Genomic DNA, 24,816 nt, shown 5'->3' on the forward strand with positions numbered 1-24,816 from the left:
TATCTGTCCATCTGTCCATCCATCATCTGTCCATCTGTCCATCTGTCCATCATCTGTCTATCTGTCCATCCATCATCTGTCTATCTGTCCATCTGTCCATCCATCATCTGTCCATCTGTCCATCATCTGTCCATCTGTCCATCTGTCCATCTGTCCATCCATCAACCATCAGAGGTCAGATGACTGTAAATAAAACGTTTAGACTCCGGCTCTAGAAAGTGAAGCCAGTGTAGAAGTGTCTGAAACTTGTCTTCTGTGTAGTGACCAGCAGGGGGCGACTCCTCTGGTAGTTTCTATAGAAGTCTATAGAAAGTGACTTCTCACTTTATAACGTCAGGAAACATTCAGGAGTTTCTGTCTCAGTCTCTAGTTTCAAGTCTTCTTCAAACAGCTGATGTTCATTTAGTGAATTATGATCATTTAGAGTCAAACAGACCATAAAGCAGCGGATGTGTTGGGGGGGGGGGATACCACAGTGTGATTGACAGCTGGTACCGTCCAATGGGTGCAGGTGTAGGTGGGCCTGATTAAGGCTCCACCCCCAATCATCCAAATATGGTAATTTGGGGTGTTGGGTGGACGAGAGTTTCCAGTTGAGTTGAACTCAAACACATCAGCAGCAAATTAGTGTGAAATACAAGAAGCAGGCAGCTTTTATTTTGAAATGATGAACCAACCCCTCATGCTTCAGAGTGAGTTTTCTCCTCTGAGTCGATCTCAGGCTCTTTCCTCCGCTCACAGTCCAACATCCTGACTTTCAGAACCTGGAGCTCTGAACCAGGACACACACCAGAGCAAGAGAGGAACTTCAACAGGTGAGAAGGTTTCCTTCTTTCTCTCTTCGTCTTTGCTTTGATAAACTGAGTGAAGTAATGTGGCTGAGTTCAGGTGATACCACACCTACAGTACATGTGTGTATTTACTTTATATTTACACATCCTCTACTACATGAACACACATCTCTGTTAGCTATTGTTTAATGTTGGCAAGAATTCAATTTGTCTCATAAACTGGATTAAATTAGTTGTAGATGGACTTTACTCTTCCTGAATCTCCCTGATTCCTCCTCCACCTTATTTATCTTCATCGTTATGAATTTAAAAAAGATATTATAAGACTCTATGTGAGAAAATAAGGGATTGAGTTTGTGGTTGTCACAGGAAAGCAGACAAGTTTTAATCTACTGGACAATCATATCTTCTATGAATTGTAAAATGACAAACATTCGAATAAGCATAGAGAAAAACAAGAATATAATATAATATGATACATTATAATATGATATAATATACTGTAATATAATATCATACAATATTATATAATATAATATAATACAATGTAATATAATATAATATAATATAATATAATATAATATAATATGATAGAATAGAATAGAATAGAATAGAATATGATATAATAGAATACAATACAATACAATACAATACAATACAATACAATATAATATAATACAATATAATATAATATGATATAATATAATATAATATAATATGATATAATATCATATAATATAATATAATATAATATAATATAATATAGTAAAACAAACTGAAACCTCTACTTGATATTAGACAAACAAAATGGCAGAAATACCTTATTAACAACTGTAACGTTATTAAATCCATGAACTGTAACTACAACAGGAAACAAATAAGAATAAGACAGTTACAGGTTATTGATGTGTTTACAGCCTCCCTGGATTATAATTGATCTATTTATGTATTTCTGAATCTTTTGGATAACAACCTGGACACACGAGAACGGCGTCTCAGCCTGGAGCCTGTCAGGGCCTCACCTCTGGCCTCCGCCCATCGTGCGTCACACTGTGTGAATGTGAGCAGTGTTGAGAACACAGAGCTGCTGTTACAGAGTCCAGGGGAACACAGCAGGTCCAAGGGGCCCCTGAGTCCCTGTGGGAGTGGCCCTCACCACAGCCGCTGAATGAGCTCAGTGTGGAGCAGCTCCAAGCTGCTGGCGTCCTGAAGAAACTCCCTCCATGTTCCAAACACCTTTCAAAAACATGACCTTCTCTGGCTGAAGCTTTTATTCTGAAATGATGTTTAAAGCGCAGAGGAAGCTGGAAACACAAAATGTCACATCCCCTCATCATCATATAATTATAACCAGTTAAATGTCATGTCCTTATTCATCCATATACAAATATAATGTGTCCTTTTTGATTAGAACTACAGTGAATGTGAAGTGTGAAAACTGAATATTCCATAAAGTGTTTGGTCATTTCCAGATGTTTTCTGTTATTTTTCAGGTGAGATATGAAACTGTGGCCAGTTTTAATGTGTTTGTGTCTGAGAGTCGTCTCAGGAACATTTGACCACGAGTACGAGGAGCAAGGCCTCATGGGTAAGATCTCTGACCTCCTGCTGTCACGACTTGTGATCGACTGGACCTTTAACATCTGGTTGATTGTAATGAGATGACTTCGGTCACATGAGGTGAATGTGTTCTTCTTCTTCATGTTGTTTCCTCAGACCCGGAGGACGTTCTCAGTGTGCGTGTCCCTCTGGAGGGACCACAGCGCCCTCTACTGGGAGGATCACTGGTGCTACCGTGTTACTTTCAGGTGCGTTAACCTGAGCGTCGTTAGGGCCCGAGCACCGACGGTGGGAGGCCCTCTCGTATTTAGAAGGATTTCTATTCCCCCTTTGGGCTTTTTCATGGTCTAGACTCAGATTCATACCAGCGTTTGCAGGAAATTCAAATTATGTTAATCATCATCATCATCATCATCATCATCATCATCATCATCATCATAATAATATTCTGGTCAGATCACAACATTAGCTCAAGCTGAGCAGTACAATACTGCCACCTTGTGGACAAACGTGGCAACTGAAGGAGCAATCAATCTCTATGAATTATCAATTATTATAATTGTATATATATATATATATATATTTATATATATAGTTTTTTTTTTTTTTCACAAAAAAGGCGTTATGGCGGAGCGTTATGGAAAAACGCAACAGGAAGTCGCCAATTTTTGACGTTACACATATCTACTTTAAATGACGTCATCTCAACAACATGGAGATTCAAACTAGGTGACTACACGCCATCAAAACACGAGGTTGTCGCATCTGTATGACGTCACAGTGGGGGTGGTCATAGATTCCTCTGATGTCTTTGATGTTTCAAAGATGAGAGATTTATTCGATCTGAAGCGAAACAAGAGTTTCTGTTTTTGACCTGAACAGATCAGTCTGTGCGCAGTGACACTGACACGCTGCACGTGATGGCGTGGACTGTAATGCGTGATTAGCGGCCGTGGTTCGGAGCCGTTTCTCCCGGTCCCCCCCCCGCGGCCTAATGAGGTCCCGAGTACTGCTCGCAGCCCGAGTTGTGTTTTAGTAACAGTACAACAGTACAACACTACCATCTGGTGGACAAATGCGGAAACTGTAGAAACAGTCTGTCTCTAACAATTACTATAATAACAATGATTTATAACAATAAAATATAAATTCTTACAACATATTTAATTTAGATTGAAGTTAATGTTGGCTCTTCTTCTTATTATTATTCTAACCCAGATGATTTGGCTTTTTGAGCCTTCAACATGCTCAAAAGTGGTGAAAATGTAATCTATATTGACTCATCGTCACAGCGCCACCTGCTGGCGACAGGAAGTGACATGTTTTATACTTTGATGCACTGCTCCTGGCTGCTTTACAATAAACAGCTCAAATGAGCTGAGACACGTCATTGGACCACGGTCAGAATCGTGACATTTCCTCAAACCGTGTAAACATTGCGTTGCAGCGAAGGTTCATCCTTCGCCAAAGGAGACGATGTTGTCATAACTCCAGTGTGCATTGTCCTATCACTACCAAACTTCTGTCTCATGATTATAGTCCAAGGCTGAACAGCTCTATGTGTCAATATTTCCTCAGTGTCATAGCGCCACCTACTGATTCACCATGAAACAGGAAGTACTTTGTAAATCCACTCTGCATTATCCAACCGGCCCCGAACTACTGACCTATGATCACAATCCTGACCTGAACAGCTCCATATATTAATATCAGTGCAGGGTCATAGCGCCACCTATTGATCAGTGTGAAAATTGATTTGTTGTAACATTGTCCAATTGACACAAAATTGCTCATGCTACATCAGAGCCCCAAAACGCATGCAACGCAGAGACATGCGCTTGGTCATTGATCGCTCTCTCCACTAACCGCAACAGGCTTCAAAATAAATAAATGATAATAATAATAATAAATCAGAAAATGATCATCACCTCACTCTGTGGCTGTGGCTCTGTGAAGCCTCTTCTACATTTACTGTAAGTGTTATTCTATCAGCTGCTGTTTTCCTCTGTGAACAATCTGTGATAACATCTCTGTACGGTGATGTGTGTTACTTCCTTTAATTATCCTCACATGTCTGTGTTTATCCTGGACATGATTTGTCGGTGAATGAGGTGGTTTTTGTTTTCAGGACCACACAGTTCCAGACCCAGGAGCTCCCACCATCACGCCGCTCTCCCACCGCATCAAGTGGAGCCTGGTCACTAAAGCAAAGGTCACGACCATCCTGGTGGCGTTGGAGGGACGGGTGCGTATCACACACAGTTACCTGGACAGAGTTCATCTGCTGGAATATCCCAAAACACCAACTGACGCCAGCATCCAGATCTCTGAGCTGCGGTCCAGTGACTCAGGAGTGTATCGCTGTGAGGTTCAGCACGGCATCGAGGACGACCACGACATCGTCCACCTGCAGGTTCAAGGTGAATGAGACAACTGTGGTGAACACGGCTAGAATTCACATTATTACACTTTTATTATTGATTATATCCCACTTAACAAACATGATGATTTGAAATGACCATAACTCAAAGGTCCAATAATGGGAGATTTTATATATATTATTCATACAGGTATATTATATATACAAAATATTCCCAGTCCCAGGAATCAGGTCAAAATCATGTGCGTTATCAAATTGTTGTATTTTTGTGTCATAAACTTATAGAAAACTTCAATTATCAGATCATTAGGGAAACTTTGATAATTTTCATTATCAATATGTCTGACAGTCGGTTTCTTTAAAATATCAGAAAATATAACTTATTTTAACTTTCTTATTTTATTTTGTCAAACCCAAAAGAAAACAAGCAAATATTCACATTGAAGCTGATACCAGTGAATTTATGGAATTATACAAATTAATTAAAAAACATTCATCCCTGTGAATAATAATAATATACGATAATATATAGTAGTTTTAATGTTTTAAACTTGAAATCAGATCAAATAAAACATTTCTAATCAGCTTCTGTTTTTAAAGTGACTTTGGATGATTGGTCAAACTTAGTTTTTTGTTGAGTTCCTGACCGAGAACAAACCTTGAAAGTCCTGGTTGACGTCCTCAGGCATCGTGTTCCACTACCGAGGCATCACGGGGCGCTACGCTCTGACGTTTGACACAGCGACGGCGGCGTGCTCACAGAACAGTGCCGTGGTGGCTTCACCTGAACAGCTCCAAGCTGCGTTCGATGGCGGTTTCCACCAGTGTGACGCCGGCTGGCTCTCTGATCACACAGTCAGGTCAGTCTGTGACCTCTACGACCTCTGTCCTGCAAATACCAACAATACTCAACAGATTACACTCAAATACTGAGAAAGGACCAGGGAACATAAACAGTTTAGCATCTTTTGAGTGCATCACGTAACATCAGAGGTAATTGACGATTCTCCACAGCAGCCAGAGACAAACCATTTCTTTCTCTTTTACGGAACAAACATAAAACCAACTCCACATAAACTTGCAGCAGCTCAGTCAGTCTCTCTCTGTGGCAGCCAGCTCCTCTCGGCCCATCAGCTCGCCCTGGTTCAGCTGGAGCTCGGAGCCTCCTCCACATTCATCAGTTGAGGATTCAGTCTAGTGTCAAAGCTCCAGCACAGTTTATCTAGTAGAAAAACTCCATTACAAGTAAGAGTCTTTCATTCCAAAGCTTTTTCCAGCAGAATTACAAGAACTGTAAGAAAAAAGGACTTAAAGCATCAGAGGTAAAAGTACAGAACAAACTGTCTCGTGCATATTAAGACAAAAACCAACAGGACCAGTGAAAAGGTGGAGAAGTTGTTGTGCAGCAGAAAAAGTCAAATGTTCCATCAACAGGGAGAATTTTTAAAAGCTTTGACGTTGAGTTTTGTGATGATGACAAAGCTCATTGAACCTCAGGTACCCGATCCACGACCCTCGTGTGCAGTGCTACGGGGACAAGGAGGAGCTGCCGGGGGTCCGGACGTACGGAGCGAGGGACCTGAACGAGACCTATGACGTGTACTGTTTCTCAGAGAAGATGACAGGTTCTGTGCTCCGCTCTACTTTCAGCTCGTTCTCTCACTCTTCACCTGATCATTCTAACAAACGCTCTCATGTGGTACAGGCAGAGTTTTCCACACGGCCGCAGCAGAGAAGTTCAGCTTCTCTGAGGCTGTGGCGGCCTGCTCCAATCAGGGAGCTCAGCTGGCCACCACAGGTCAGCTCTACCTGGCCTGGCAGGGGGGGATGGACGTGTGTAACGCCGGCTGGCTGCGGGACCGGAGCGTTCGATACCCCATCAACATCCGGCGGCCGCAGTGTGGAGGAGGTCTGCTGGGAGTGAGAACTGTTTACCTGCACGCTAACCAGACAGGATACCCACGTCCTGAAGCTCGCTACGACTGCTTCTGCTACACCGGTGAGTCCGTGTGAAGGCACGTGCACTTCTTCACGTGCACATCATCACATCCAGTCATCACATGCACATCTTCACGTGCACATCATCACATGCAGTCATCACACGTCCTGAAGCTCGCTACGACTGCTTCTGCTACAGAGTCCGTGTGAAGAACCCTAACCCTATATCACAAACTCAGTCATGTGCCTTTTACCTTACACGCCCTGAATTATCACTATCAACAGTTTTCTAAGGACGTGATGGGATTCGGAGCCTGTGGTCAACGGGAGCAGTTTGAACACAGTTTTAGAGTTTTTACACTTTTCTCCCTCCTCCATTGTCTTCAGAGTCTCCTGAGGACGACGGCTCAGGCCTCATAGAGGAGGGCAGTGGCGTTCTGAGCGTTACCACGGTGACGCAGGGCCCTGAGGTGTTCTTCAGGAGGACGACCACGGAGAGCGAAGCACTGGGAGAGCTGGAGACTCAGCAACCCACCGCTGTGGATTTCACAGAAAGTCCCACAGAGCTGCCGCTGCCTCAGCCGCCCAACGTCACCGAGCTCATCACTGACCTGATAGAGTCCGTCACCGCCCGGCCCGGCGTCGGCAGAGAGCCCAGCCAAGGCTTTGTGATGCCTCCTACTGGTCAGTAATAGAGCTGCAGATGCATGTAATGAGTAAAAGTCCAGTGAGATTCACTGGTGATGAAATTTGGACATTAAAAACGTTTCCACAACACAACCCTTCCTCTTGTCTGTGGGTGCAGGCGTGGTCTTCCATTACCGCTCCGGCTCCGGTCGCTATCGGTTCACCTTCGTTGAGGCTCAGCTGGCCTGTCGGAGCGTCGGAGCCTCCATGGCCACAGCAGAGCAGCTGCAGGCAGCATATGAGGCCGGATATCACCAGTGTGATGCAGGATGGTTACTGGACCAGACTGTAAGGTGACTGGGAAATACATCTTCAGAGCAGGTGCAGAGATTCCTGAGCTGAAAAAGAGTCAATAGCTCATCACATTTTGTTATTTTCCAGGTATCCCATTGTTTTCCCTCGAGAAAAGTGCGCTGGAGATCTGGGGGATAAACCCGGAGTGCGGTCGTACGGTCTGAGGCCTGGAGATGAGAGATATGATGTTCACTGCTACGTTGATGGGCTCAAAGGTACGAAATATGAGGATTTGCTTTGACTTTTTATCTTGTTACTAAGTAAAGACGCTATCATCTGTTCCTCGGCTGCTGCTCAGGTGAGGTGTTCCATGTGGGATCTGCTGAGGGCTTCACCTTCGATGAGGCTTCTTCCAGCTGTCGAGAGCAGAACGCCATGTTGGCCTCCCCCGGAGAGCTCCACGCAGCCTGGAGAATGGGTTTGGACAAGTGCCGTGCTGGCTGGCTGGTGGATCTGAGCGTCCGCTATCCCATCAACAACCCTCGAGCCCAGTGTGGAGCAGGGGAATCTGGAGTGCGCACCGTGTACGCTCGCCCCAACCAGACACACTTCCCTGAACACAACGCCAGATTTGATGCATACTGTTTCAGAGGTAAACACTGAACTGTTCATGCTCATCCTTCGTCTCAGGAATTCCTTCATCTTTTTCTTTCATTGCTTAATTCCTGCAGCTGATCTTCTACTGATTGCAAATGAAACTGGACTGAACATCACAGAAATCCAGGAGGCGCTTCTGAACCTGACGTCCATCACTGAGTTGTTGAGGCCTGGTAAGAACAAATGACTTTTTAACTGTTCCAATGTTTCATTTACCACATTCCTCACACTTTTCTGTTTTATGCTTTCAGCTGTTCCCTCTATCGCTCATCCAATCCCTGTGGAGTCATCAGGCTCTGGTTCGGGTTCCGCAGACTTTGGTTCAGGGTCTGCAGTCGGTAGTGCCTCTGGGGGTCCCTCAGGAGATCTCTCTGGTTCTGAAGGCATCTCTGGTTCTGGAGACTTTTTTGGTTCTGGAGACCTCTCTGGTTCTGGAGACCAGGTTACCTCTGGAGATCTCTCTGGTTCAGGAGACTTTTCTGGTACTGGAGACATCTCTGGTTCTGGAGACCTCTCTGGTTCTGGAGACCAGGTTACCTCAGGAGATCTCTCTGGTTCTGGAGACCTCTCTGGTTCTGGAGACCAGGTTACCTCTGGAGATCTCTCTGGTTCAGGAGACTTTTCTGGTACTGGAGACATCTCTGGTTCTGGAGACCTCTCTGGTTCTGGAGACCAGTTACCTCAGGAGATCTCTCTGGTTCTGGAGACCCTCTCTGGTTCTGGAGACCAGGTTACCTCTGGAGATCTCTCTGGTTCAGGAGACTTTTCTGGAGACCAGGTTGTCTCTGGAGATCTGGCTGGTAGCGGGAGTGCAGAGCTGCCCAGTGGAGTGTCTGGTCTTGGTAGTGCGGATGCTTCTGGATCAGGTCTTAGTGGAGGAGAATCTGGGATCGCTGTGGTTTTCCTCAGGCTTTGACAGTTTTGGCTCTGGAGAGGGCTCAGTTTCAGGAGGATTCCAAGAAGCTGGAGAGGGGAGCACAGGAATTCTGATGTTCCCTTCATCTGAAGTGGGCTCTGGAGTGCTCAGTGGCAGCGGGTACCTGTCTGGATCTGGTGCTGGATTCGGGTTCAGCTCTGGGGAAAGTGAACAATTCTCTGGCATGCCATCCGGTTTCATCACCAGTCAGGACTTTTCTGGGTTCAGCAGTTTCCCATCAGGAGTTTCCTCTGGAAGTGGACACTCAGGAGAGCTTTCAGGAAGTGGAGACACTCATATCTCACTGATTGATGGTGAATTGATTGATGTGTCCACTCCGATTACTCACAAGGAGCATGAACTTGGTGGGGACCTGCTGGTGTTCAGTGGATCTGGAGACATTTCAGGTTCTGGGATTCTCAGTGGCGATCACAGCGGCTCTTCTTCAGGAAGTGACTCAGGGTTCTTCTCAGGCGTGACCTTGGTGGGGTCAGGGTTCACTGAGCTTTCAGTGTCATCCTCTGGAGAGCAGGAGGCCTCTGGGTCTTTACTCTACAGCTCTGGACAGGGAAGTGGTGAACACTTGTCTGGGTTTGGTAGCTCAAGTTTCATCTCTGGGTTCACTTCAGGAATGCCTGGATCAGGAATGTCTGGATCAGGATGGTCTGGATCGAAGTCCTCTACCAGCGGAGAAGGCAGTGTCACATTTGTGTCTGGAGATTTCCTGACAGAAGTATCTGGAGATGCTCTGTCTCTGGAGCTGGGACAGAGGTCTGCAGTGTACAGTGGAGAAGGAAGCAGGAGCAGCAGCGGCGACGACACGTCCACAGTCAGCAGCATTTCTTCAGGAGTTTCTTCTGGACTTTCTTCTGGACTTTCCTCTGGAGATCTTCCACAGGCGCTGCTGCCCTCTACCTCGGGATGGGGGTTAACAGAGAGCACAACAGGACCAGAGGAGGCTGAAGTATCACAGACTCACGATGAAGTTCACGTGACCCATGGTCCTGCACTCGCCCCCGCAGGACTGGCTGCTCCTCCCACCGCAGAGACACAAGGCATTGTGGGAAAAACAGCCACAGTGGAAGGTAGGCCAACATACTTTATTCTTATTCTTTAATTTTATATTTTGTGTCATTGCTTGTACTGTAATATGACCTGTTTTATTTTGAACCTGTTAACATCATGAGAGCTGAAGTGGTTTGTTGAATGACAGAAGGTTTTTGATCATAATGTGTCAGTTTAAAGTTGAATAGTTTAGTTCAGGACAGTTATAAATAAGCAGTAATTTGAAGATGTCGTTTGGCTTGTGTGAGACTGTGATTGATATATTTCTGTTTATTGACAACATGATTCGTTGATTTACCAAGAAATTAACTGACAAGATCAACAATAGCATATAAAGCAAAAAGTCTGAATTCTTTCAACAATGAAATCATGAGAGTATCAACAAGGTTTTTAAATCTCTGATGGATTTTATGGGTGAAAGTCAACAAGTTAGCTGATGACGCACCTTAGTTCGTCTTTAATTTATATAAAAACAGAACAACGTCCTGGACTGAAAGACTTTTAGACTTTCATGTGACCAACAGCTAAAAACTGTAATACTGGAGCAGTTCTACTTAGTAGTACTACTACTCAAAAGAGTTCATGTATGTTCATAGCACTTTACCTGTTTGTCAGGTGACTTGAACCCGTGTGATCCGAACCCCTGTGGTGACGCTGGGTGTTGGGTCGAGGGCGGAGCTGCTCTCTGCCGCAGTGAGTCACTTGGACTTATGTCCCCAAACCTCTTGATTTTCAATATGTTGCATGTTTTTATGTTGTGCTTCTTTTTCAGATGAACATTAACTGTGATGTTATTTTCTGAATCTAAACTCTGTGTCTTGTCTCCTGCTGTTCTGTCCTGATGTGTTTGCATCTGACTTCATGTTCCGTGTTGGATTTCTCCATTAGCATTGTGTCTTTGTGTGTTTGTGTGTTTGTGTGTTTGTGTGTTTGTGTGTCGAGCTGTTTGTCAGACATGTATCAGCTCTATGAGGTTGTACAGCCTGTGTGTCACGTGCGTATTCAGTTCTTCAGTCATATATGTTGTTTTTGGTTTGCTGTGCCAGGACGTCGCCTCCACTCTGCTGTCTGCATCATGTGTGTTCTGCATCATGTGTGTTCTGCATCATGTGTGCTCTGCATCATGTGTGTTCTGCATCATGTGTGCTCTGCATCATGTGTGCTCTGCATCATGTGTGTTCTGCATCATGTGTGCTCTGCATCATGTGTGTTCTGCATCATGTGTGTTCTGCATCATGTGTGCTCTGCATCATGTGTGCTCTGCATCATGTGTGTTCTGCATCATGTGTGCTCTGCATCATGTGTGTTCTGCATCATGTGTGTTCTGCATCATGTATGTTCTGCATCATGTATGTTCTGCATCATGTGTGCTCTGCATCATGTGTGCTCTGCATCATGTGTGTTCTGCATCATGTGTGCTCTGCATCATGTGTGTTCTGCATCATGTATGTTCTGCATCATGTATGTTCTGCATCATGTATGTTCTGCATCATGTGTGCTCTGCATCATGTGTGCTCTGCATCATGTGTGCTCTGCATCATGTGTGTTCTGCATCATGTGTGTTCTGCATCATGTATGTTCTGCATCATGTGTGCTCTGCATCATGTGTGCTCTGCATCATGTGTGCTCTGCATCATGTGTGCTCTGCATCATGTGTGTTCTGCATCATGTGTGTTCTGCATCATGTGTGCTCTGCATCATGTGTGTTCTGCATCATGTGTGTTCTGCATCATGTGTGCTCGCTCTTTCTACTGGAATTGAAATTCTGATGTTCTGCTGCATCTAATGACAGATTCTCATGTGAACCAGATATTGAAATGATCAACTTCTCTTCTATCAACTTCATAATAAGATTCATTTAAACTAAAGATGAGAGTTGATCAAATCTCATCAGATGTTTCAGCAGCTTCAGTTTTATTCACTAACTCCTGAGCTGTGAAAGTCCTGCTGTCATCCTCCTCATCCTCTCCTCCCCCCCTCCTCCTCTCCTCCCCCCTCCTCCCCTCCTCTTCTCCCCCCCCCTCCTCTCCTCCCCCCCCTCCTCTTCTCCTCCCCCCCTCCTCTCTCCTCCCCTCCTCCTCCCCCCCTCCTCCCCTCCCTCCCCCCCTCCTCCTCCTCCCCTCCTCCCCTCCTCCTCCCCCCCCTCCTCCCCTCCTCCCCCCCTCCTCCTCCTCCCCTCCTCCCCTCCTCCCCCCTCCCCCTCCTCTCCTCCCCTCCCCACCCTCCTCCTCTCCTCCCCCCCCTCCTCCTCCCCCCCTCCCCCCCCTCCTCCCCTCCTCTTCTCCCCCCCCCCTCCTCTCCTCCCCTCCTCCCCTCCTCCTCCTCTCCTCCTCTCCTCCCCCCTCCCCCCTCCCCCCCCCCCTCCTCCCCTCCTCCCCCCCTCCTCCTCTCCTCCCCTCCTCCCCTCCTTCTACCCCCACTCAAACAGTGGTTGCAGCCACCCCCTGTGTTGCAGACGTGTGTGACTCCGACCCTTGTGCCAACGGAGCCACGTGTGTGGGGGGTTCAGACTCGTACGAATGCTTGTGCCTCCCGAGCTACGGAGGGAAACGCTGTGACATCGGTACGAGAGCAGCTTCAGCTAATCAATACTAACAACTGCCTCAAAAACAACAGATGCTAAACGTCAGGTAGCATCGCTGCGACTCATGAGGAACCATGGAGACGTACGAGGTGTAACTGTGGTGTTTCCGTTCTACCACTGGACCACAGCAGAGTAACTAAAGGTTGACCCAAATCACACAAACACATATTTCACTCTGAGGGTTTCCTGCTCTGAACAGCTGAGCTTTGTCAAACTGTTCTGCAGACGGTCACAGCTGCTCATGCACATCACAGGTCCGTCCAGTTTGAAGTGATGTGCATGGAAGAGCCACATTTAGATGCTCTTGTAATAAAGTGTCAGTGATAACGATCAGAGAGCAGAGAGGACACTGGATCCAGTTAGAACAGATCCAGGACCTGGTCTGACTCGGTTTCCAAAGTGTATCTGTAAAGACCTGAAGATCGGTGGAAAGTGACGACTCATGTGACTTAAAAACAATCCAGAGTTTCAGGGGAGGATGGAGTTCAGTGACTTCGCTAAATCCTTGAGATTATAATTTTTTTACACACGTGAAGATTGAAGTTCCACCGTGAATAAACATCATTACCCAGATTATTTCTGGATACCTGCAGTATATTGAATCTGGGCAGTAACAGAAATCTCTGAAAGAGCAAATGAAGCCAAAACTGTCTGTGTGACTAAATATTCGTTGGGGAGTGGAAGTGGAAAAATATGTTTTTGTGTAATATGGGTAAACTGGTCCTTTGACATCAAATCATCAGAGAATGAATGAAGCCTTTGAATGTTTCACCAAAGGAACATTTTACAAATGCATAATTACATTCCTGCTGTGCACGGCCTCCCAGCTGAAGGGAAGTATTGTATGTAATTTTCCATTCTGTGGGGGGATGTTTGTTTTATTCATCATGATGCCAGGCGGACGGGGGCAGTGCAGTGGGTAAGATGTGTGTGTGTGTGTGAAACTGAAACACTTCCTGCCTGTGAACGATCTCAAACTCTGTATCGAGGCCTTAACACTAAAACCACAATGAGAAGAAAGAACAGCTTCTCATCATCAGAGACGGCTTCAGATTAAAACCCATTTATACATGTGGATGAGGAATAATGTGAATGGTCTGAGTCTCAGAGCTATGAACCAGAACATACATGAACCTGTGTCACGCTGTTCCCTCCTCGCTGCGGCGGCTGCAGATGAGCAGCAGTGTGAAGACGGGTGGACTAAGTTTCAGGGGAACTGTTACCTGCACCTCCCTGACAGAGAGACGTGGCTGGACGCAGAGCATCGCTGCCGGGACCTGAACGCCCACCTGGTCAGCATCATCACGCCAGAGGAGCAGGGCTTTGTCAACTGTGAGTTTCTAATGTGTTCAGACTGAAGCCAGAGACAGGATGAAGAACAAGTCCTGATGAAAGTCAACGTGTTTTTGCAGCAAACGCTCAGGACTATCAGTGGATCGGCCTGAATGACAAGACGGTGGAAAAGGACTTCCGCTGGACAGACGGTTCTCCACTGGTGAGTCAGTGATTCACCTTGTGCGAAGTGTCGTGGGTCAGCTCCTGAGAGGCTTCAGGCTCAAACTGGGATGATGAAACACACTTTGGACGTTCTCTCCTCAAAGGCTTTAATCATGTTGCAGTAACTGTGTGAGGAATGAAAATGTAGAGTTTAAATCCGTCTCACGAATTCTGCTGCACAGATTTCAAATGTGTGTGTTTGTGTGTGTGTGTGATTCTCTGCAGCAATTTGAGAACTGGAGGCCGAACCAGCCGGATAATTACTTCCACTCCGGAGAAGACTGTGTGGTGATGATCTGGCACGAGAGCGGCCAGTGGAACGACGTGCCCTGCAACTACCACCTGCCGTTCACCTGCAAGAAGGGTCCAGGTAACGTTCTGCTGCTGCTTCCAACATCAATCTGGACAAGACACAGTCATAGTATTGATCAGTTAGCTACTAAACTATCCTGCACACATGGAGCCAGGTTTCTCTTCCTGATGGATTTCACTCTGGTTTGGTCTCCACCCAGAGAGAAGTCATTGTTTTAAGCTACTAATCAAGAAGGGTCTTGGGGTCTTAGGGTCTTGGAGCCTTTGGGGTCTTGGGGTCTTGGAGCCTTTGGGGTCTTAGGGTCTTGGAGCCTTTGGGGTCTTAGGGTCTTGGAGCCATTGGGGTCTTGGGGTCTTGGAGCCTTTGGGGTCTTAGGGTCTTGGAGCCTTTGGGGTCTTAGGGTCTTGGAGCCTTTGGGGTCTTAGGGTCTTGGAGCCATTGGGGTCTTGGGGTCTTGGAGCCTTTGGGGTCTTAGGGTCTTGGAGCCTTTGGGGTCTTAGGGTCTTGGAGCCTTTGGGGTCTTGGAGCCTTTGGGGTCTTAGGGTCTTGGAGCCTTTGGGGTCTTGGAGCCATTGGGGTCTTGGGGTCTTGGGGTCAGGTTGACTGGAGACTCTGACCACAGGTATGAATGAGCACATGAATGGTTGACACATGGTTTGACCCCGTGTCCTCTGGTCCTCAGTGTCTTGTGGCGCCCCGCCGGAGGTGGACAACGCCCACATGTTTGGTAACAGGAAGGAGGAGTATCCTGTCAACTCCATCATCCGGTATCAATGCGACGCAGGATTTACACAGCGCCACCCACCGGTGGTCCACTGTAAAGCAGACGGACAGTGGGAGGAGCCTCAGGTGGAATGTACTGACGGTGAGTGCGCTCTACATTTATCCAGAAATCCTGTTTTGTTCCTGTAACTCAACCTTCTCTTCCCTCGCCGCAGTGAAAGCCAGAAGAAGAACCCAGCGGAGGAGCAGGAGTCCAGCAGCCAAACTCCACTGAGGAGGGAAGAAGAAGAAATGATTGTTTTAAAAGAACATTTCAGTGAAGAGGATTTGAAGAGTAACATTTCTGGATGGTGCTGTTCTATCCCCTGATAATATATTTCATTAGATACATAATTTTATTGTTTTGGGTATATTTTCATGGAGTGTGTTGTAATATATTTGTGTTTGTTGAAATCCTTTGTGTTATATGAGCTGTAGATCTGTATCACACAGATTCATGTTGGTGTAGATCTGCTTTACGATGTTGTTGTGTGTTTGTTTCCTGTTCTAACAGATGAGAGCCGCTCCACAGTTTTTATTTAACTTCAGTTCTCTGTATCGTCTCTGATGGTTTCACACTCAAGATATCAGGCCTCATTTTGCTTCGGCATGAAAGACGACTTCCACAGAGTGAAACCCTGCAGCTCAGGAAACACACGGAAACCATCTGTTGCTCAGAGGTGAATTAATAAGCACATTAGCTGGTGAGGACATGAACACACCAGGAGATTTACATCCCATATCAAACCCTTCATGGTAAAATATATTGTTTGACAATTTTCTCAAAATTATTCCTTTAAGCACAAGAACAAACCAAAGTCCATATTCTGCATGTACAACCTGCATTTTAGATTTAAGTATCTCAAACTATAACTAGTTATATTATATTATATACATTTTTCAGAGATATGAATTAAGATTTTATTATTTATCCCAACATGAGTGGAAACAGGAAAAAAACACAACTGGTGATATTCAAACAAAGAGAAACAAACCACACAAACTTCTGTGGTCGTATATTTAGTAATGAAGGGGATTTAAACACAGAGTTTTTATTTATTGGTTCCACTCAGTGACAGAGTCTCTGTTGGACTGAGCCCGTTTACAGGAGAGATTCAGTCCTGGTGTGAGACGACAGCAGCATCGGGGGGGTGGAGGTCTGTCAGCTCCATAATGCAGATTTAAAGGGGACATAGCATGCCCATTGTACCACAAGTTGATATGGTTCCTTGGGGTCTTAATGAAACGCCTCGCAGCGTCCGGTGTTAACCCGGTGTAACGAGTGGGGGGCGGGGGGGATGAGGTGGGGAGTGGGCCAAGGCCATGTAGGGAGACTTCCAGTGCCTTGTGACGACACAAAACCCAGGAAGCTCAATCGAGTCACTCAAGCATGACGTTTCTGACTTAGAGGAACTATAACAAAACGCGCGAGTGTTTTTCCCCAGAGTCTTTGGGTTGGTAGACATGAGCCAGATACCCACATTAACCTGTAGGAGCACTAACAAAGTGGAATCTTCATGCTATGTCCCCTTTAATAGATTTAATAGGGTTAGGGGACCAGGGGTAGGGTAGCCACAGTTTGTCGTTTGAGTCTTTTGTTGTCTATGTTTAGTGTCTGTGCAGTGCACAGTGTCTGTGGAACAATGAACCTGTTCTATCTGTTTTATTTCTGTACCTCAGAGGAAATAACGTCGCTGTAACACACAGTGTGAACTTTGACTGCTTCATTTGTGCACTTGTTTTGTGTGGTTGTTGTTGTACGTGGAGGCTGTGCCTCCTTCAAACTGCTCTCACCTGCTGAGAGAGAAGCTTCCAGGAGAAGCTGCACATCGACGAGCTGTCACCGATGTGCAGTCACCGATTTAAAGGAGGAATCTGCTGATACTCTGCATTTCTTTTGTTAATCTCATGTAAATCTGCTGTATCTCATTTCTCTGCCATGAGGCCACGTCCACAGACATGAATGAGTCTCACTGTTAAACTGTTAACTGAGTCATGTTTCATAAAACAACAGCAATCAGCTGTTTTATAGGAAATCCCTGAAACCTTTCCATTTTCATACTGGAAAATATAAAGAACTGAAATTTAAACACAAGCACCCAGTGACTGTTTATTTCTTGTCATGTGATTTCTGACTTCACCGCCCACAGGTTCCAGGTACAGACACTGGGCTCAGTGTGTCTGTGGCTGCAGCTCAGGTGAATCCACAGCACTGACTCAGGAGTAATAACATTACAGTGAGTGTTTACTGAGCAGGGCGGGTTGCACATGGCGTCAGTGTGAACTTGTGACTGAACAGAGGCGTCTTCTCTGGTCTCCCCGTCACACGGATCCTTTCCTCTGGTGATGGGTCCAAAAGGTTTAGAACCGCAAACATGTCGTCACGGACATATGTAAAGTGTCTTTGGGTCTCTTGAAAGGCACAATATAAATACAAGATATTATTATTATTATTATTATTATTATGATGCCGTCAGACTGTAGAACTTCATGTTCATGTCAGACAACAGAGACTTTAACAGTTTGAGGTTGGAACATCAACTCAGACACTGAAACTGTAAAACCAGGAAAGAAAAGAATCAGTCAGAACAACAACTGGAAAAACCACAGATGTTCGTGTGAAGGAAGATGGATCATAAAGAATCTGAGAAGAATGAATACAACTTTAAAACCATAATGCTTCAACTGGTTTATAATAAGAATACGACTACTACTAATAATGATGATGATGATAACAACAAGAACAACAATAATAATAAAAACAAGAACAACAACAATAATAATAATAATAATAATGATGATGATAACAACAACAATACTACTACTACTACTACTAATATTTATAATAATAATAATAATAATGACGACAACAACAACACTACTACTACTACTACTATTATTATTAATAATAATAATAATAAACCTGTCGCACTTTGATGAATGGATCTGACTGTCGGCGGAACCAAAGAGTGCCGGACTGATTTGCCGGTCGGACCCTACAGGAAGAGGACTTGTTGGTAGCTGTTCGCTAAAGGTCTTTAAACCGGATCCTCGAACCCGGTGTGAAGTGAACCCGTCAGGTAACCAGATACAGACAGTGAGCAGGTCCCAGGTGAGAGCTCACATACTTTAATTATCTTTAATAATCATCAAACTGTCTGATAAAGTCTCTGTTCGCTCTCAGACCGATGCTAACCAGTGCTACCTAGCTAACTAATGCTAACACACACTCAGGGCTACATGAAGAGCGAGGGGAAGTCTTTAATCAGCGGACAGGCTGTAAACTCCACTGAGGGTTTGAGGCTCTTCTACTGTTTGAATCCACATGTTATTAACATGTTGTGTTAAACACCTGTTCCATCAGCCAATCCTGTGGCAGCTCCCATCCTGCAGAGAGTCACGTGATTTCCTTGGACTGAGGCCACGTGCAGCTCGATGACGTATAGACCAAGACAAACTATCAAACATGTAGAAATAGTTTCAATTTGACTTTCAACAGAACAAAGTGCAGTAGAAGTTCAGCAGATGCTTCAGCTTGTAGACGTGATGTGAAACAGACTCAGGGGAGTTTGTGCTGAACGTGTTAAACTCAGAAGTCTCTGGTCATGTTTCAGCTCCTCTTGTAACCTGGTGTTTTACAGGTTGATGGCCGGTCTTGCTCCTCCTGTCCCATCGACTCTCACCTCGTTCCTCTCCACCCTTCTTCCCTGCGGCGTCGCTGTGGGGCCGTCCCGGCTCTGCGAGGGACGACTGGGGCTGTGGTGGGTCGGCCGCTCGCTGGGGGCCGGCTCCCTGCTGGGCAGGGAGGGGGACGCAGACTGGACCTGGAAGCATCACACCGACCTCAGGACTCACGGCCAGGAGGGCGACCTCACGCCGAACTCTCACAGCACCGAGGAACAAAAGGTCAAATACATCTTTAAATCAGAACATTCATTACGTAAATCATTTTAAAAGTGGATTTTACATGATTTATTTTAGTTCATTTTTATTACAAGAACTATTTTTCATTCAGATATTATCTTAAATTTGTATTATATTTTATCATAATTTACAAAATATCAAAACATTTTGCATCTACATCAGTTTAGATTTGACCACGATTGATAATTGATATTCAGTTCAGATCTTTATTGCATCATGAACAGAAACACAAAGTGCTGGAGCTTCATAAAATACAGTAGAAGATATTTTTCAGACACCGCTCGTGTAAATATTAGAGATAAAACCACACAAAGTATGGATCTATCTTTAGTGTACTTTTAATGTTCGGTCATTCATGTGTTGGTGTAACTGGAGCAGTAAGAATAGAATAATTGAGATAGAATATGAAGCTCTGAAAGAAACCATGAAGCAATTTGCATGAAAAGATCGTTGATCAGGTTTTAGGTTTCATCTATAATCAAATAAAAAGGTAACTAATTGAAGAGTAGTTGAGATACATAGACAACATCGAAGCAGTTATGGTTGTTTCTCTTACATCAATATAAGTGTTCACATTAACGCTGGAGTTCAGTTCCTCGTGTCTGTAAACTCCTTAAGTGATGCAGCTGCCTCATTGTGTGCATGTACTTGTAAGATCATTTAGTTTTGGTGCCTTGCATGTTCTATACAGGAAGTACCCGTGCATCTTTCAGAGCAGAGACGATGCAGCAGCAGTGAAGTTATACTCTGCACCAGAACCTACAATTATCCTTTGCTTGGCCTGAGTCACGGCTGCACCTGAGCTGACACTCAAATCTCCAAAGTCAGTGCTCACAGAAACACCCAGCAACCAGAAACTCTGAGCTCTAGAATAGAGTTCCAGCCAGTACACTCCTGACCAATCAGGAGTCAGTGTCAGCTGTCAATCATGACGTCTCCGCCTGTTGTTACATCATCAAATAACTGATTCAAACCAAACTGATCAGAAACACTTGAACAAACACCAGAGAGATGAGAACGACCTGAAACGACAGAAACATCTTTACAAACATTTATTTAACGTCTACTTAGATTTGTTAGTTTGTTCCGTGTCCCATCTGCTAACATGGAGGATGTTTATGATCTATACTGCAGCCAGACACCAGGGGGCGATAGAGAAGCTTTGGCTGAACTTTTGTGAGCCGTCATGTCGTCCATCTTTATTTCCAGTGTCTGATGCCTAGTTTCATGTTGTAGAAACATTTCAGTCAGATTCACTAACAGCAGCAGTCGTGTGTCAGCTCCGTGAAGTCGTGGACCTGAGTCCCGTCAGACTGAAGAACCTCAAGGCCGCCGCCGCAGCAGCAGCAGCAGCAGCCGCCGCAGCCGCCGCAGCCGCAGCAGCAGCAGCCGCAGCAGCCGCAGCAGCCGCCGCCGCCGCAGCAGCAGCAGCAGCAGTAGCAGCCGCCGCCGCAGCCGCCGCCGCAGCTGCAGCAGCCGCCGCAGCCGCCGCCGCAGCAGCAGCCGCAGCAGCAGCCGCAGCAGCAGCAGCCACCGCAGCAGCCACCACAGCAGCAGCCTTGAGGTTCTTCAGAACGTTTTCACATTCACCGGCATCAGCTTCTTTTCTCCAAAGCGTTTTGTCTCTTGTGTCGACAGAAGCAGCAGCGTGAATATGAGCTTCTCTGCCTAATTAACTGCTGCAGCACGATAATGACTCAGGCCTTGTAATTACCACTGAGCCTTCTGAAAGAAGAGAACAGGAGGAGATGGAGTCGAGCAGCTTCTCACATCAAAAGATGTACTGCTGATAATTTACAAGGACACTGCAGTCAATACACATTCAAATCACAAGCCAGCAATTTAAGTTTGTACAAAATGAGCCTGAGTGAGACGTTGACAGAAATCCTCATTATTATGAGCATTCAAATCAAAAATGCATATTGTGTTCAGGTAGAAAAGACTTTAACCAGGTGGATAATGAACATCAGATTATTGAGTTAAAACTAATGACTTCATGTAAATGTTGTGTTCTGCAGGAACTGAGACAGGAAGTCGTAAACAAGGAGGCTCTTCTACAAAAAGCTGTTTGGATCAAGTGAGTTCACACACTCACCAAACTAATGGTCCTTTCTTCATCTTCACCTGATGCTTCACTCAGCTGCTGGTTCCACTGAGACTGTGTTTCACTCAGATAATGTGTTAGTGGGATGAGTCTGATAAAGGGGACTTTTTAAAGTAATACACAAGTAAACGTGTAATATAAGGAAGGGAAAAAAGGAAATATTCAAATGTAATTAGACTAATACGTATAAGCACAATAATTCCCAGTGTAACAGGATTGCAGATTGGATCACACAGACAGAAATGAGTATTGAACCGTTCCATGAGCTCCTGGTTCAGACCAGAGCTGGTGAGTCGAGTGGGAGTGACTGGTTTCTTAAAGCTGCAGGAAGGAGCAGCCGCTGTTTGATCATCAGACTTCACCATCTTAATCCTGAATCCACCCAATGAGCATTTAACAGTGTTTTATCCAATTTGATTTGTATAGCACCAAATCATAATGTACATTATCTCAAAGCACTTTATATAGAAGGTCAAGACCTTAAAATATACAGAGAAACCAACAGTCCCCACTTTTATCCAACTCTTGTGTAGAAATCCCTACTTGACACATTCCAGCTTCTCAACCACGTCTTCCTTCCTTCTCTCCCTCTTCAAGCTTTTTACCATATTGATAAGTTGTGTGTGTTTTCTGTGTATTTAGTGCCAACTCTGTCTCCAGGCGGTGACCTGAGTCGTGTCCTGGGAATAAACTGCTGGATGATGTTTGTGTTCAGGCTGAGTCAGCCACAGGAGACTGAAGTTTCATTAACCAACCAAACAAAGTTCATTATACTTATTCTAAAACAGCACATAATTGCCCTTTGAATGATTTATACAAATTCTCAACGTCTGTTGTGTCTATGTGAAAAACAAAGTTTATGGTTTAGCTGTAAAATATGTGTATCATCTCATTTTGATTCATCTTCTCTCCGACCTGTGCTCTTTGTTCTTGGCAGCTTTGCGTGCCGGGCGCTCAGCAGAGCTCAGCAGAACGTGGCAGTGCAGTGTGTGTGTGGACAGATGTGTGTCGCCGAGTGTGTGGACGTGTTTCTGCGTGTTTGTGAGGACGTCCAGCCTGGAACCGAGCTGCTGTTTTATGACGACACTGAAGGAAACACTCACACAACAGATGAAACCAACACACAGGAGAAGTCAGGTACTGACACACAACTGCTTGTACATCAACTTGTACTGAAGAGTCAGTGTGAGTCCACAGAGTTACTGTAGCTGCCTCATGGACATCGTCTGTCTCTTTAGCTGCTTCAAGACCAACTGAACCCCCCCCACACACACACACACGGAGCTGTTGTCTGGCTCCTCCTTCACACTGTCCACCTGGAGGAGCCAGAGGGATATTGAACTGAAGAGGGTTAGACCGTCAGCCTCAGTTGTGGTTGGATGAAACCTCACTGGATGATTCAGTTAAAAACCCTCTTCAGCTGAAATCCATTCAAACTGCAGATGGAGAATTAGAGGATAAATCATTTTTGATAAACACAAAGTGCATCAATTAAATGAAAACACCAAGCAAGAAAATAAAATCATTAAAGTGTGTAAATGTTATTTAGGAGTAATAATACTAATCCTTTATTATTTCTGCTTTAAGGAGCATTTACATGCAGTGATGGTAAATTAAGGACGACCTTTATACTGAGGAGACCCAGCAGCTGTAGACCGTGGCTAAGCTGGAGATATTTAATAAAGCTGTGGACCTCTGATTTCTACAGATTGAGAATATAAATCACACAAGCATCCACAAAACAATACTGAATACTAAATGAAAGATAATAAGATAAGAAGCAACTAACTCCCTGCAGGGAAGTTACGCTGCTGCTGTTGCAAATAATAATTAGATTCGGATGGAGAAGAGAAAACTGTGATAAAGTGAAGAGTTATAATAAGTAGTGAATAAAAGAAGCTAAAAACTGGTAATTATAGAATTTATTCAACCAGAATAACTGAAGTGGAAAATCTGAAAACATGTTAAACTAAGAAAGTAAATTAATACAGATCATGTTGTGTATTTAAGACACTTTGTGATTCACTATAGTTCAGAGAGAATTTAAAATTCATTATTAAATTAATGTGGTTTTAGTGTTGAGAGAATAATTAGCATTCATCCCTCACATTCACGTAGTGACAGTTCAACATGTTGTTGCTGAGGTCTGGACGAGAAGATCTTCACCGCTCGCATCTTTGTTCAGGGTAAATATGATGTTCCAACCAGAAGTGGATCTTTCAAAATGTTTCAGAGTCAACGTGGAACGTAAAACGTGTGAAGGAGACAATAGAGAGATTCAGGTCAGCTGATTCCTGTCTTTATGCTGAGATGAGCCAATTGGCTGTAGTTTCATATCGATCATGTGAAGCTGATGAGATTCTGACCTGAACATCGAACTGTTGCTTTAACTGCAGGGACCTTTTGTTTTCATGCTATTAATTCTACTAGCTATATATATATATACAATCTATCTCCAAACAGAAAAGATTTGTAAATAAGGTTTTCAGGGTGCTGTGTGATAATTCTTGTAGAATTCAGTTTTCATCAGTAAGAATGCTCCTAATGACTATTTTCATAGTATTCTTATAGTTTTAATTATTAAATGATGATTAGTAAGTTTATTAGAAAACGTCCAACACAAGCTCCCAGAGTCGACCAACTGTCGACTTTAATGTTTTTTACAAGATAAATGATGATTTATTCGATTGGTTGCAGTTAATCAACATGTTTCTGCTCTGATGTGTTTATTGGACAGATCATGAAAAAGACCCAGAGAGCACAACTAAGAAGATATCAATCAATCAAGAAAAGGAAGAGATGGACAAACACAAGGAGAGAAAACCGGAGGAGGAGGAGGAGGGACGGAACAGAAACCCCTGCAGACGCATGAAGAAGAGTCACCCAGTCAGACCCAGGAGGAGGAGGAGAGTGGAGGAGACCCCGTCTGATGAAGGACAGCAGGGAGGTGATGGTGAAACACACAATGAAGTGAGGACAGCTCCACAGTCTCACTGTCACTCTGACTCCAGAGGCCTCTCTGAGCCGCCTCATGTCCGCTGCAGCTCCCGTCTGGCTGCCAAACCACGACGGGTTCACTGTCACACCGGCCTGGTGAAGCCCCCCCCCGCCCACCCAGACCCGCCTGAACACACACAGGGAAAGAGGCGGAGCTCCGCAGAGGGCGCCAGGTGCATCCCAGAAAAGATGGTTTCCATAAAGACGTTACACCCTGAGGCTGAGAGCGCCGCGGCTGCTTCGACGTGGCAGCCGGAGATCAGAGAGAGACGCTACAGATGTTCCAGCTGTGGTAAAACGTTCTACCAGCTCAGCCACTTAAAGAAACATCAGTTCAGTCACACAGAGGAGAAACCGTTCAGCTGCCAAGAGTGTGGGAGAAACTACACGTCTGCAGAGAGCTTCAG

General features: G+C 44.9%; 2 protein-coding genes and 1 long non-coding RNA gene across 6 annotated transcripts in view; 2 read left to right on the top strand and 1 right to left on the bottom strand.

Annotated features, from left to right (window-relative positions):
- The first annotated feature begins 656 nt into the window (after positions 1-656).
- LOC117759263 (aggrecan core protein-like) lies at positions 657-15,640 on the top strand. The gene is made up of 22 exons (XM_034581318.1): positions 657-815; positions 2,285-2,379; positions 2,508-2,599; positions 4,480-4,771; positions 5,417-5,591; positions 6,229-6,356; positions 6,437-6,730; positions 7,057-7,353; positions 7,475-7,649; positions 7,738-7,865; positions 7,949-8,242; positions 8,322-8,420; positions 8,499-8,600; positions 8,685-9,145; positions 9,183-10,248; positions 10,844-10,921; positions 12,666-12,791; positions 13,986-14,144; positions 14,225-14,307; positions 14,535-14,679; positions 15,305-15,487; positions 15,561-15,640. The coding sequence occupies exons 2-22, from the start codon at positions 2,292-2,294 to the stop codon at positions 15,617-15,619; spliced, it is 4,524 nt and encodes a 1,507-aa protein (XP_034437209.1). The 5' UTR covers positions 657-815; positions 2,285-2,291; the 3' UTR covers positions 15,620-15,640.
- Positions 15,641-15,755: 115 nt separating this feature from the next.
- On the bottom strand, positions 15,756-15,986 carry LOC117759264. The gene is made up of 2 exons (XR_004613453.1): positions 15,929-15,986; positions 15,756-15,891 (listed from the first exon to the last, which is right to left on the bottom strand). It is a non-coding gene; the product is annotated as an uncharacterized LOC117759264 (long non-coding RNA).
- Positions 15,987-18,390: 2,404 nt separating this feature from the next.
- Positions 18,391-24,816, top strand: part of LOC117759152 (zinc finger protein 408-like) — a 14,127-nt gene continuing 7,701 nt past the window's right edge. The window contains exons 1-6 of one of the 4 annotated variants that reach the window (XM_034581099.1): positions 18,391-18,496; positions 19,026-19,290; positions 21,327-21,385; positions 22,350-22,549; positions 24,150-24,393; positions 24,427-24,816. The exon at positions 24,427-24,816 is cut by the window's right edge and continues 10 nt beyond it. In XM_034581099.1, the coding sequence (XP_034436990.1) occupies positions 19,030-19,290; positions 21,327-21,385; positions 22,350-22,549; positions 24,150-24,393; positions 24,427-24,816 (1,154 nt within the window). In that variant the 5' untranslated portion in view covers positions 18,391-18,496; positions 19,026-19,029. Of the gene's footprint in view, positions 18,497-19,025; positions 19,291-21,326; positions 21,386-22,349; positions 22,550-24,149 lie in introns of all 4 variants that reach the window. The other 3 variants (XM_034581096.1, XM_034581098.1, XM_034581097.1) reach the window with 3 other exon arrangements.

The sequence above is a fragment of the Hippoglossus hippoglossus genome, chromosome 3 (assembly GCF_009819705.1).
Source record: "Hippoglossus hippoglossus isolate fHipHip1 chromosome 3, fHipHip1.pri, whole genome shotgun sequence".
NCBI lineage: Eukaryota > Metazoa > Chordata > Actinopteri > Pleuronectiformes > Pleuronectidae > Hippoglossus > Hippoglossus hippoglossus.